General features: G+C 42.2%; 1 protein-coding gene across 4 annotated transcripts in view; it reads left to right on the top strand.

Annotated features, from left to right (window-relative positions):
- Positions 1-13472, top strand: part of WDR27 (WD repeat domain 27) — a 95790-nt gene extending 82318 nt beyond the window's left edge. For all 4 annotated transcript variants that reach the window (XM_084775433.1, XM_084775432.1, XM_084775434.1 and 1 more), the window contains 2 exons: positions 13188-13252; positions 13380-13472. In XM_084775433.1, the coding sequence (XP_084631559.1) occupies positions 13188-13238 (51 nt within the window). In that variant the 3' untranslated portion in view covers positions 13239-13252; positions 13380-13472. The remainder of the gene's footprint in view (positions 1-13187; positions 13253-13379) is intronic.
- Positions 13473-14479: the final 1007 nt, after the last annotated feature.

Genomic DNA, 14479 nt, shown 5'->3' with positions numbered 1-14479 from the left:
TTGAGCCAGCTTATTTGACTGAAAATCAGAGCTACCAGACAGTGGGATCTGAGCTTTCATGGGGCTTAGTGTGAGGCAGGAGGTCAGCATATGCGTGCCGCAGCACAGATGACTAGTGTGGCAGGGCAGGAGGTCAGCATATGCGTGCCGCAGCACAGATGACTAGTGTGGCAGGGCAGGAGGTCAGCATATGCGTGCCGCAGCACAGATGACTAGTGTGGCAGGGCAGGGATGAGAGCTGGTGAAGACCGAGTACAAAGACACTGCTGACTTCAACAGTGGTGCGTGCGTGCGTGTGCGTGTGCGTGTGCGTGTGCTCCTTAAAACTGTAATATTGTTTAGAGATGTAAATTTTTTGGTTTTTTTTGTTTTTTTAAATTTAATTTATTCAGATTACACTTCAATTGTTATCCCATCCCTTGTATCCTCCCATTCCTCTCTCCCTCCTGCTTTCACCCTATTCCTTTTTTAATCATAGAATTTACTCCTCTGTTATAGAAAATTTGGTGACAGAGCATTTCTTTTCCTGGGTTTGCTGCACAGAGCAGAGATGGAATACCTTGGGAAAGAGAAAGGAAAGGAGGGAGGGAGGGAGGGAAGGAAAACAGTCCCCAGAACTCTGACCCATCTTAGAACAATCCTGTTGGAACCCTAGCAGTCTTACACGCAGAGGAGCCAACTGTGTGACATGAGCAATCCAGGGAGCTGTGAGTCATTGTGCCCAGCACAGGTCCTGCGTGTCCTCTGAAAAACCACACTGTGACATATGAGGGTGCAGAGCAGTGGGGGGCACTGGAGAGGCTCTGTCTGAACAAACAGCTTTGTGAGTTATGTGGGAAAGAGATGTGAGCTGGGAAAGTGTCTAACGCCAGTCGCTGGTCGCTAGTCGCCGGGCCCTGTGCTCAGCAGGGCCCTTGTGGCTCCTGCAGCACGTGGACGCTCAGCACAGGGCGACTGTTTGGGTTTCAGTCCTTGAGCCATGGAAGATGGTTCAGATTATGTTTAATGGTTGTTGATCTAACATCTGGCTGGCAAGGATATTTGTCCCTGATGGTCTGGCAAAGCGCTCAGCTCTGCAAACACTCGTAGCTGTGGCCGCCGGCCCTGAGCATGCTGTGGTCACACTGTAGGAATGTGACAGTTGGACTGTGATTCTGGTTCTGCTCAGTTTCTTAGCAAGTGATTTATAAACCCAACTTGAAAAACTATCTGCAACAAGTTGCAGCATTTTTGTTCTCAGCACATAGGATTCCAATTACACATCTAGTTCTGTTATTGAACTTTGTTAATGAAGTTTGTGAATTAAAGGAATGACAAGTATGTTTTACTCAAGGACAAGCAAATTAAGAGAGCAACTGATTTTAAAGGGAGAAGACAATGTCCCATAGATGACCTGGGTGTCTGTGCTAACTCACAGGTGGCCTGCGCAAGTGTGGGTGTCTGTGCTGACTCACAGGTGACCTGCGCAAGTGTGGGTGTCTGTGCTAACTCACAGGTGACCTGCACAAGTGTGGGTGTCTGTGCTAACTCACAGGTGACCTGTGCAAGTGTGGGTGTCTGTGCTAACTCACAGGTGACCTGCGCAAGTGTGGGTGTCTGTGCTAACTCACAGGTGACCTGCGCAAGTGTGGGTGTCTGTGCTAACTCACGGGTGACCTGCGCAAGTGTGGGTGTCTGTGCTGACTCACAGGTGACCTGCGCAAGTGTGGGTATCTGTGCTGACTCACGGGTGACCTGTGCAAGTGTGGGTGTCTGTGCTAACTCACAGGTGACCTGTGCAAGTGTGGGTGTCTGTGCTAACTGTGGTCAAGAACAGGTTAAGAAAAGGACTTAATTGGTACAGTTTGACTCTGACAAAGCAGTCTGTTAGTTGAGATCACACACAATATGCAGTTATCTATGGAAATGTAAACTGCAATTATAAAAATACAGTCTTAGCGGAGTTACTGTTTTATAATGTCAGAGACAGTATCTCTTACCTTGTTGGTTTTTTGTTCATTTTTTCAACTTTTAAAAAAGAAAAGGTGCATATTATCTTGAGAAATAGAGTAAACAAGCCAGGCATGGTCATCAGGCCTGTAATTCCAGCTGCTCAGGTGGGTGGAGCCAGCCTGAGTTAGCAAGATTCTATTTAAAAAACTGGGGACTGTAGCTCAGTGGCAGGGAGGTTCTGGGTTTGACCACATCACAGCAAAATAAATATAGGGAGTGGTGGGAGGAGGGAGGGAAGAGACAGGAGAGAAACGGAAGGGAGGGGACAAGCAAATGCAAGGACAACTGTGACAGCTCTTAGGGTCTGACCATTCCAGTGACATCCATGGAGCTCTCAGGTGTTTCCTCTTGAGTTTGTGTTATACGTACATACATCCACAGATGAGAAAATAAAATTCAGTTACAAATACACTTGCTGCTCTCATTTTCCACCTAATATTTTTAAATTTAATTTGAGAATGACCACAGGGCTCAATCATTTAGAAATGAGGTCAGTTTTGTATATTGACTTTTGTGATCCAACTGCACTTGATGGTTAGGTCTGAAGGTTTTCCGGTTTCTCACTTCATGTGCATATGAGACTCTCTTCTGAAAAGTAAGTCTTAGTCTTCCCACCCCAGATGAGCGGTGTCTCTCCGTTAACTTCCCAATGTTAGGAGCAGCTACCTCTGTTGTGTTCCTGATCTTACTGAACACTTCCAGGACTTTGCCATTAGGATGATGTCAGTTGTAGGGTTTGCATGCCTGGCCCCACAGGGTGCAGGAAGCTCTCTTTATTGCTAGTCTATTGAGTGTTTTTGTAATCATGAAAAGCTTTACTTTCTGTGTAATTTTTTGTCTGTTCAGATGACATGTAGTTTGTTACTCAGTTTCTGCAGTACATCAAATTACGCGCGCCCCCCCTCTCTCCTCTCTCTCTCTCCTCTCTCTCTCGTCACACAACAATTCCTAAGTCTAACCTGTCTTGGCTGTGTAATACTACTTGTATTTATGTTTTCAAGGCTGACTGGTACTGGGTGTTTTTTTCTGGGAAGACTACCTCTCCTAGCCCCCACCTCCTTTGTCTGTCTATAGTTCATTGTAGGGCTGAGGCCTCACGAGCTTTTCTCCATTTAGTTTGACATGACCATTGGTGTCATCTTCTTTCAGCTCATGTTTGGATGGTCTTGTTGGTGAGGCTTCATAGGTGTAGCTTTGATGGAGACACAGTCTCACAGCAAGCTTTGCCATCCACTGGCTCTTACTGTCTCTCTGGCCCCTCTTCCACAAGTTCCTGGAGCCTCTTTTTGATATATCCATTGGAACTGGGCCCCAGAACTCTGCATTTTGACCTGTTGTAGTTTTCTGTTGTCTTCATCTGTTGCAAAGAGAAGTTTCCTTGGTTAGGGGCGAGGACTACACTGACCTGTGGTATAGGCACAAATGTTTATCAGCTGTCATTGGGGATTGTGCTGGCTGGTAAGTTAGAGGTTGAGGACATCAGTAGTGCTGAGTGCTTAGCTAGGACTCCAGTGAGAGCTGTTGGTTACGGCCAAGACTTGTGTGCGGTTACTGCACCATCAGCACTATTGTGCCAAGCTTGTTGTCAGTGTGGCTCGTAGGTGGCACAGCCTGTTGTCAGTGTGGCTCGTAGGCGGCACAGCCTGTTGTCAGTGTGGCTCGTAGGCGGCACAGCCTGTTGTCAGTGTGGCTCGTAGGCGGCATAGCTTATAGGCAGCATAGCTTGTAGGCAGCATAGCTGGGACGGACTGTGGGTTGTTTTCCTTCTCCTTGGTGCCTTCAGAGGGGGAAACAGTAAGAGGGAACAAGATACAAGAGTGAGTCAGGGAGTTGTATATAATTAAATACATTAGATACATGTATAAAAGTGTTTGAAGGAAGCACATTCCATACAAATAAATATGACATAAAACTAAGCAAATAGAAAAAACACCATGTGTGATATGTGTCTGTTTAAATCTCTGATGCGTTTTGTGATTAATATATATCTGAGCAGCAGATCATCAGACCCTGGTCATTGTTGACTGCTAAGTTTTCCACTGTACAGTGGGAACAGGAGTTCATGCTCACCACAGGCAGTAGCTTTGGTGGGTAAAGCTTTCTCCTCCAGAAGGAAGTTCCATAATGACTGGTATCCTTAATCCACTTTTAAATTTTATGTTCACCAAGTAAAAAACACAGATATAGCAAAGGGCAGTCTAGTGACTTGTACACAGTTTCTGTGTTTCTGTTTCTATATGTCTGTGTTGCTCCCTGCTGACTTGACTCTGGTGGTCTTTTATTTCTTTTCAGCCAGAAGGCACTGGGACCTCACACTTACCAGCACTATCACACTTTCCTCTAACCCTGTAATGGTTACAATAGCTACAGCTGAGCCAAGGGAGGGATTCAGACAGCAAGCTTCGCCACTGAGTGGAGCTTCCTCAAGTTGCCCATGGAGCACTGTCTCAAAGACAGTTTGACTTAATTTTCAACTCCAAGAAACATAGTAACAGCAACATGAGCACTGTGCAGACTCACCCAATGCTAATCTTTTCAGAACATTGCTAACAACGCATAGTAGTGACTGAAGTTTAAGAAGCGGCTTCTAGACTCAGATCAAAACCTTCCTCACGTCTGAATTGGGAGGCCAGAGGCATGGCAGAGCTGATGGCTTTCTTTTCTCTTTGATTCCCTTTTTTGTCTTCTGTATGTCTGAGAATTTGGCATAATGTGTTTGGATTGTACTTGTCCTTCCTTCCCCAGCTCCTGTCACATGTGGCTTCCGCACCCACCCAGCTTCCTAAAGCCCAGAACCTTCACGTTCAGTGTGTGCTGCCCACACACTCCTGGACGTGCCCATCCCCCAAAGCATGGCCCACACAGGAGCCACAAGCGCCAAGGAAACTGACTCTCCGTCTCCCTGTAGCTATCAGCTAGGGGTGGGACACCACACTGTCCCCTCTTCACACTGGCATTTTGTCTGGTTTGACGTGTACAGGTCTCTGTGCATAACAAGTATTGTGAGTTCATGCCTGCTTCAAGTTTGATTTAGTTTTAACATTTTCTATGCTGACTAGAAAACAAAAATAGTTCTATTTTGTTTTAACTGTTATCCTTATCTTTTAATTATTGAAAATTAAATTTAAATGAAATTACTTCACTATGAAGAAACCTGAAGTTGTTATAAGTCGTCTGTTTCTTCCTGGACACATGAAAGCTCCCAACAAGCTTGTGTTACACAGGTTTGCTGTTGCTGCTGCTAGAAAGAGTCTAAACTCCCACTAGTTTCTGTGGTCATCGCTTTTTTTTATCTCACCTTTTCCTTCTCTTGTAATACATAATTTAATTTTTCAGTGATATTTTGAAGTTATATTTGATCCTATATATCTGATAATGTTTGTTTTCTCCTTCCCATGTGAATGGAAGTTTAATTTAGTTTATTGTAAAATTTTTTATTGCCATAAACTTATTATTAGCACTCTGAAAATATAATTTTGTTTTGCCTTTTAAACTGTGTAACTTGCTGTTCTTTAAAAGTTGCTTCTTAGGGGCCTGGAGAGATGGCTCAGAGGTTAAGAACACTGCCTGCTCCTCCAGAGGTCCTGAGTTCAATTCCCAGAAATCACATCTTGGCTCACAGCCATCTATAATGAGATCTGGTGCCCTCTTCTGGCCTGAAGGTGTACATAAATAATATTTTTTTCTTAAGTTACTTCTTAGCCAGGTGAGGTGGCGCACGCTTGTAATCCCAGCACTTGGGAGGCAGAGGCAGGTGGATCTCTGTGAGTTCTAGGCCAGCCTGGTCTACAAAGCAAGTTCAGGACAGCCAGGGATACACACAAAAACCCTTCTTGGAAAAAAAAGTTGCTTCTTAAACATAGCCTTTGTTTTTGTCTTCTGGATTCTGTTGGATGTAGTTTTGAAACTCCTGAAGTGCCGTCTACATGGTAAACCCAGTTGTCTTTCTACACTGAGTGATGGGCAATTCCCAGGATTAGAACAAGTTTCTTTTTCCCATCAGATGTGTTTGGTCTTGTCAGTCAATGCTCTGTCTCCCTGTTCAGTTCTCATTTCTACTGTGTTCCTTAGCACAGCCACCTTCTGCTTCCTACTAACACTTGAAAATTAATTTTTTATTTGGCTTTCATCTGTTCATCTCAATGGGGGCCAAATACTCTTTTGGTTCATTTTAACAACATTTTATTGATGGAGATCCACCCAAAATGCAATTACCAACCAGTCATTCAGTTACTACCTCTGTCTGCCTGCCTGCCTGTCTGTCTGTCATCTATCTACCTATGTATGTATATATGTATGTATGTTTCTTTCTTGGTTTTTGAGATGAGCTACATGAAATTTTCTCCTATTATATTTCATATGTCAATTCTTTTTTGTTTCATTTTATTTTGTTTCTGTGTTTGAAACAAGAAGTATTTATTAATTTTGTCTGGAAGTGTCATTTAAATGTGAATTAATAAGACTGTAAAAAAGATTAGGATTTTGGGATCGTTACATCTCAGATGTGGCTGGCAATCGTACAGTTCATATTTATAAATCCCACCTCAGCTTCCCCAAGGAGAGGTCGCTGCTGAGTCATCCGCACAGTCTGGGCACATGGCCCAGGAAATGACAGTGCTCCTTCCGCTTGTTCTTCCTTTGGTGACTGGTGACCTCATTCATTTTCTAGGAAGTTCTCAGTAACTTCTTGTAGTAAACTTGTAGCAACTAGCACTTGGAATTTCTAGATTAAGAGAAATACAATGAAAAAGGACTCCTGTCTCCAGTTTTGATCTTGAAGTGTAACTGTGTTGATTTCCCTTGAGCTGCAGAACCAACTAAAGCAAGCGGTTAACACAGACCTTAATTTCAACCTTAGGGAACAGCCAAAGTCTCTCCTAATTTTTATATGTTATGCTTTTGATTGAAGAAGATGGATGTAATTCCTTTGATAAAGGAAGTTGTGCTTGCCCTGGTCTACTGCAGGCCTGTGGGGATTCACTCTGGCACCGACAACAGGACCCACAGGCTGGGCATCATGTACAAACCTGGCACACAGACCCCTGAGAGCTTCTGTTCATCCTTTATTGCCTTCTTCCTTTTCTTCATGCTTCAATGGTTTGGAAGTAGAAATGCCACAACCATCTGAAAAATACTTGTCTGTCTTGAGAGCTGTACAAGGCCTGAGCTGTGGTTAATGTGGAGTATGTCTGAGCTTTTCAGAGCAGACATACCTCATTGTCTGCTTCCATTTTACAATCCAGAATGTGTGTGGTTTCATATAGGTCTCTCTGGTAGAATCTTGCTAAAGTTGAATTTTAAGTATGACACAAATGAATGGGTATAACATTTTAAAATTTAAAATTAGATACGATTTTATTCCAACATGAAAGCCTTTGAAATTAGAATTAACTTTTTCCTCCAGAACAGTGTGCACATGAGGCTACACTCTACTGTCAGTATTAGTGCATTATTTTGAGGACACACACACACACACACACACACACACACACACACACTTGTGTCGGTCATCTTTTTGGTCTATGAAGACCCTCAATTGTCACCCAGGAAAGTGGAGCTGATGTGGCAGGCTAACGTCTCATGCTCTGGGCCTTAAGAAAGATTACACAACTAAAGTCCTCATGAATTTAAGGTTTATACAATCACAAGGACAAGACTCACATGGTAAAACATGTTTTTCCACAGAGGTATATTAAGGACAGTTTAGACATTTAATTGAATAACAAGAGCAAGCCATAACGAGTAATGTGAAGTAAACTCATTCTTATCTGCTACACCTGGGAGGAGCACGGAGACAGTTTAAGGGCAGTTTCATGTTCTGAGGAGACTGGCTTCATAAGACTTGTCTTGCTCACTTGACTGTTCTCACAAGTACTCAGAGTTCTCTCACGATTCCATTCCTTAACCGTGCTCCAACACTCAGGAAGCAAGGAATATGAACAAATCTTACAAACACAAGAAAGGAACATTCAGGAAATGTGGGACACTGAAAAAACTCAAACCTCAAAATACAGGCACAGGGAAGGAAGAAGAAATACAAATCAATCACATAACCAGATCTTCACCAAGATCATAGAGGAAACTGTCCCCCAAGCAAGGAAAGACACATCCATATGAACACAAGAAGCACACAGAACACCAAATAGAAAAGACCATAAAATAAAATCCTGACACAGAGAAACCCTATCTCAAAAAAACCAAAAGAAGAAAGAAAGAAAACCCCACAGCAAATTGTAGTTAAATTACTAAGTATACATAACAAAGAAAGTGTTTTCAAAGTCAGAAGAGAAAAACCCAAGTCACATATAAAGGAAAATACATCAAAATAATGGTTGATATTTCCAATGGAAACTTTGAACACGAGTTGGAGCAATGCATTCTAAATTCTGAATGACTATTACAGCCCACCTGAAATAGTATACCCAGCAAAACTATCTGCCATGAATGAAGGAGAAAGGAAAAACTTATGATATAAATGGCCTTTAAAATGTACATCCAACTCACTAAGGAAAACATAGGAAGCATTATTTCAGGCTGAAGAGAGGAATGAGCATAGCAGAGACACCATGGAAAGAAATATGAAGCCATAATTGTTAAAGCACAAAGGTCCACTGAAAATACAAACAGAACTACCAAAAACTAACACAATGGCCACAATTAACTCACATATTTCAATAATCACTTTAAATGTCAATGACTGCAATTCTCCAATCAAAAGATACAGACTGACTGAAGGGAATGCATCTATCTGTTGTATAAGAAACAAATCTCACCTCTCAAGCTAGTTACTGCTTTAGAGTAAAAGGGTGGACAAGATGCTTTAGTCTTATGGGACCAGAAAGTAAGCAGGTATCACAGTTCTAATATGTGACAAAATAGACTTCAAACCAAAGCTAATCGGAAGAGATAAAGAGGGACATGTCATTCTAGTCAAGGGGAGAGTTAACTGAGAAGGTGTTCTATCCTGAACATACTCACACCAAACTCTGGGCATCCAATTTCATAAAAATAAAAATCTACCACTGGAATTAAAGGCACAGATTAGCAGTCCATTAATAGTATGTTATCCCATTGCCCCACTTCCTTCAATAGACAGGCCTTTTGGACAAAAATAAGCAGAGAAATATTATAAGTCATTGATATGATACATCAAATGAACTTAACAGTTATCAACAGAATGTTCCAGTCAAACAACAAAGAGTCCACATTATACTCATCAGCATATGGAAACTCTTCTAAAATAGACCATGTGTGATACAAAACCAAATCTTTACACATTCAAAAAGGTTGAAATAACTCCTTGTTATTCTGATCACAGTGCAGTAAAACATAAAATTGACAGCAAACAAATCTCCAGGAAATACAAAATTCATTCAGATTAAACAACTCACTCCTAAATGATGAATGGGTCAGAGAAGAAATCAATAAAGAAAGATAAAAATTCTGCAATGAAATGAAAATGAAAATAACACAACCAAACCTCTGGGACACATAAAAAGTAGTCCTACAAGGGATAAAATGTAACTTTAAATTAGAAAGAGCACAAATAAATGACTTAATGATGCAACTTAAAATTGGGAAGAAGATGAACAAACTAAGTCCAAACTCAATGTCAAGAAATAATAAAAATCAGAGTAGAAATCAATGAAATAGAAACAAAGAAAAAAAACCCCCAAAACTCAATGAGTCTAGAGCTAGCCAGATCTTTGAGAAGATAGACCAGACCAACAGACTCTTGGTCCAACTCTCCATAACAAAGAAAGGAAGAAATCAAATTAACAGACTCAGAAGTGAACAGGGGAACTTTACAGCAGACACTAAAGAAGCTCAGCACACTAGAAGGTGGCACTCTATCAAGCTGGAAAACCAAAAAGAAATGGATAGATTTCTAGACTCAGAACCACCAAAATTAAAGTAAGAAGAAATTAACAACCTAACTAGACACATAACAAAAGATGAGATTGAAATAGCAATAAAAAATTTTACAGCTTAAAAAAAAGAAAAAAAAGGGTTAGGTCCAGAGGATTCACAGCAGAATCCTGCCAGACACTCAAAGATCTAAAACTTTTTATTCTTAAATTATTTTTTCAAAGATAGAAACAGAAGGAGCACTATCTAACTCTACCTATGACACCAGCACCACTCTAATACCGAAACCAGGTACAGGCACAACAACCATCAAAAGAAAACTACAGAATATTCCTGAGGAACACACATCAAAAACTTGCCATTGTTCATGATATATATGATGTGTAGCAGCCATCAATACTGGCCATCACCAGTAGCTTCTTGGACACAGTAGCAGAGATGATGCCAGTACCTCCAAGGAAGTAGCCACTGCCATCCGAGGGACCATCAGCTTGGCCAAGCTTTGCGTTGTCCCTGTGTGGAGAGGCTGCTGGGGGAACAAGATTGGCAAGCCACACACTGTTCTGTGCAAGGTGACAACCTCTGTTTTGGTGCGCCTCATCCCTGTCTCGAGGTGGCATTTTGATCATACTCATATCCCATTGCCCTCTTGTGTGTGTGTGTGTGTGTGTGTGTGTGTGTGTGTGTGTGTGTGTGTGTGTGTGGCCAAACCATTAACTTCCAGTTCTGTTTGCATATTGTTTATACTTGTTTTTAATATTTATTTCCTTTCCTCTGATAGCTCTGTGATTTGTTGTTTCTAGTTCTTTAGGTTGTAATGTTAGGTTGTTGACTTTAGTTCTTTTAAAATATAAACATAACTATTTTTATACCCACTCCTCTGCTCACTTTTTGCATGTTGTGTTCTCACTTTTAGTCAGATCTCAAAGGTTTTTCATTTGATTCATCGGCTCCTTTGAGGGCTTGCGTAGTGTGCAGGCCCTGGGCTCCATCCCCAGCACCCTGTACCTGCCTGTCATCCCTATACGTGGGAGTTGGGGACAAGGAAAACCAGAAGTTCAAGGTCATCCTCTAGTACATAGTGAGCTTGAAGCTATGTGCAATCCTGTCTCAAAATTTTTTAATATTTACAATTGTTAGATTCTATCTTCATTTAATGTGGACAGAGAAGACACATTGTGTGGTACCCAGTTGTTCAATATACTGAAACGTAACTTAACATGTATTCTAGGACACACCTTCTGCTGGTTGAGAAGAATGCACATCATCTTGTTTGTATCTTCTGTGTGTTCGAACACCAGTTGGCTTACTACATCATTTAAGTTCTTTGTACAGTTACCATGTGTCAGTGGAGATGAGAGAAGGCAGAAGAGAGTAGTGAGACCCCTGCTATTGTGAAAATCTTTTTCTTCATTCTATTTCTCTTTCATGTATTTGGGTGGTCTCTGTGACATGTCCAAATGCTCATGTCATTGTGTCTGTGCTACTGAAATGTCAATGTACAATATCCCTTTTCTCATATCCTTTTTAATTTCAAGAGCATTTTTCTGAGGCATTGCCACTCACTTTTGGTTTCTGTTTGCATGGAACATCTTTGCATTTCAATTTATCTGTGGTTTTATATCTAAATGACTTTCTTGTAGATAGCATCTAGGTGGATCATCTATTTTAATAATTCTTCCAACTTGTACCACTTTTTGCTGAGTTCATCCTACTTTCATTTAAAGTAATTTTAAATAATTACTATCTACAATAATAACAATATAATAATAATAATAAAATTATATCTGTACTTTCCCCACATAGTTTTTAGATTCCCACACCCTTTCTTTCATTATGCTTCCTTTGTCTTTAATCAACTCTTGTAATAAGATGGTTCAAAGCAGTCTTTTTCCTTTGTTCTTTTGTGTGTACTGTCTTTGTGTGGAGATTACATTTAACCTGCTGAAGCTGGAACATGAGTTTAATTTGTACTAATTAACCTCACGAACACACACACCTATGCTGTTCCTGCCACTTTTGGTCCTGTTCTTTTCAGCTGCTTCTCCCTCCGCCTTTTCATGGGTTCTTGAGGTGGAGCTCAGGTTGCCAAGCTTGGGCTGAAAATGTCTTTAAACACTGAGACATCTCACTGGCCTCCTTCAGTTACTAAACTAAAAATTACAATCTTATGTTTATAATGTCTTCAACAAAGTATAAACCCATAGTTGTAAATCCAAGTTACATGTTGATTTTTTGACATCAGTAATTACTTTAGGAATATATTTGTCTCTTAAAAGTAGTAACTGAGACTGAAGAAATGGCCCAGTGACTGGGGATCTGATTGCACTTTCAGTGGACCAGGACTCAGTTCCCAGCACCCACATAACAGCTCACAACATCTGTAACTCCAGTTCCAGGGGAACTGCCACCCTCTGCCGACCTCCGTCGCTCTGCATGCACACGGGGCACACATGCAGGCAAACAGCCCACACACAAAACAAAGTAGTCTCACAACACCACAGAGTTCTGTGACAGGGGAATTCATGTAATAGTTACTCATAATTTTCCTTTAATGAGACCTTTCCCCTCAGTCGCTCTGAGTTCATGTTTGAAGTCCTTTAACTTCACTTGGAGGGGTCAGGGTTTCCTACAGGACACACGGGTCTGGTGTAAAGAGCTCCCTTGGCCTTTGACTCACCTGTGAAGTCTCAATACTGGTGCTCGTGTATTCACTGCACACAGTAAACTCGGCTGACAGAGACTTTTATTTCCATCTCTTTAGTCAGCCAGCTGCTGAGCCCACCTCCTGCTGTCTCTGTGGTGCAGACTGGCTTTGGCTGCTGGGATGCTGGCTCGTCATGGACGAGTGGGGGTCTTTTTCAGCTCATATTGGGAGCTGATTGAGCACAGATGCTTATTTTCTTATCTTTTACCAGTTTTGTGATCTTTTGCCATTATTTCTTTAAATATTCTCTCTGGTTCTTTTCCTTCTTGTCCCGAGACTCCTGCAGGCACCTGTTGGCCTGCTTGGCAATGTCCCATGGGTCCTTTAATTTCCATTCTTTCTGGAGATAAGATCTTGTCACCTAGGTTACCCTTACATTCAGACCCTCCTAAAGTCAGCGTGTTTCAGATACTAAAGCATCAATGAGACATATGTTGGACTGTGCGTTTGTGTGTATGTGTGTGTGACACTGTTGCAGAAGACTTTACTAACTTAATGAACTTTGCTCTTTGTCATGAAACATTACAAACAATGTGTAAACTTTGTGGCAATTTTTCTCATTGGTTATTCAATACATGAGAAATGTTTAGGTCCTAAGGTGCTTTATCTCTTGTTCCAGCTTACCACAGCTACCTTGGATGGGAAACTGCAGCTGTTTGTGGCTGAGTGACTGCTGACCTGCTGGTAAGAATACAAGAAGATATGGGAGACTCGTGCCTTAGTTGCTGAGGTGGATGGGGCAGTTTTCATAGGAGGCCCTTGCTGGACTCCCCTTCTGTAGGACTAACCCTCTCCACCCTCCCCCCGCCAGGATTCCCTCCTCTTGAGAAAACCTCATAGGACCAGTGGGCATGACAGCCCTCCTGTGCAGAGCAGTCTTCAATAAAGATGAGCCAGTGTCTGTTTCATGGTTGTACCTTGAGGGAGGTAGAGACAAGAGAAGGAAGGGTGGGGCATGAAGCAGCATTGGCTAGCTCATCTAACTCTGCGCTTGATGGCTTTTGCCTGCCACTGTGGCATGCACTTGAGGGTGCAGGGTGCCAGGGATGCAGTGGCCCCATGCTGTGCACCTTGCTGTCACAAGCTGGTCTCTCCGGGATGAGCAGAGCCCAAGGGCAGCCAATAGACAAGCCACACTCAGTCTAGTCTTCTCAGTCTCTGATGAGATGGTTCTTATGATCCCTCTGGTATTTGAAAGATAAAATGACTCATATTTTGGGGAATAGGTCATGGGTTTGCACAACATTGGCACATCCATGCGTTTGAAGACATCAAAGCAAGAATGTGGTTGTGGTCCCAAGGCTGGCCACAGAGGGATTTGGCCCAGACCTTCTGGAATAAGCAATTTTTGTTCATCTTCCCCATCCCCTGAAAGGCACTCTCTGCAGATGTAGGCCTCGTTCTTGTCACAGAGGTTAAAGAGACCATAACACGTTTACCCTTAGGTGGGAGGAGCTGGCTTTTCCTGCATAGAGTGGCCATCTCTGTGCTATTAGAGAAAAGGTGAAGTGTGCGCACAGCTGCGGGCATTTGTAGGTCCCAGGGGCACCCAGGCCACAGCTGGCAGGCCCTCGAGAAGCTCATTCTCAGTATTATGATGAAACTGAACTATTTGGAAACTGAACTGTTTGCCTGACCACATTTTGACTCACAGAAATGCCTCATTTGAATGTGTTCTTAAAAACAAAAAAGTAACCCTAAAACCCTCCTTTTTCTCCTCTGTTCTTCTCCCTTTCATTTTTATTCCCTTTTTAATACCAACCAAAGCTTATTCATACCCTAATTAGGATCAACTTAGGTTGGTCTGTTTCTTCTGCATAACCTCCCTCCTTATACCAGGCTTCGCTGTGGTGCTGGCTTTACGGTGCTCTGTGCTCTGAGCTCATGACAGATGCCAGCACCACAGAGCTC

This window comes from Acomys minous (assembly GCF_964271855.1).
Source record: "Acomys minous genome assembly, chromosome: 3".
Taxonomy (NCBI): Eukaryota; Metazoa; Chordata; class Mammalia; order Rodentia; family Muridae; genus Acomys; species Acomys minous.
Note: the sequence above shows the minus strand (reverse complement) of the source record. Positions and strands in the feature narration are given on the sequence as shown.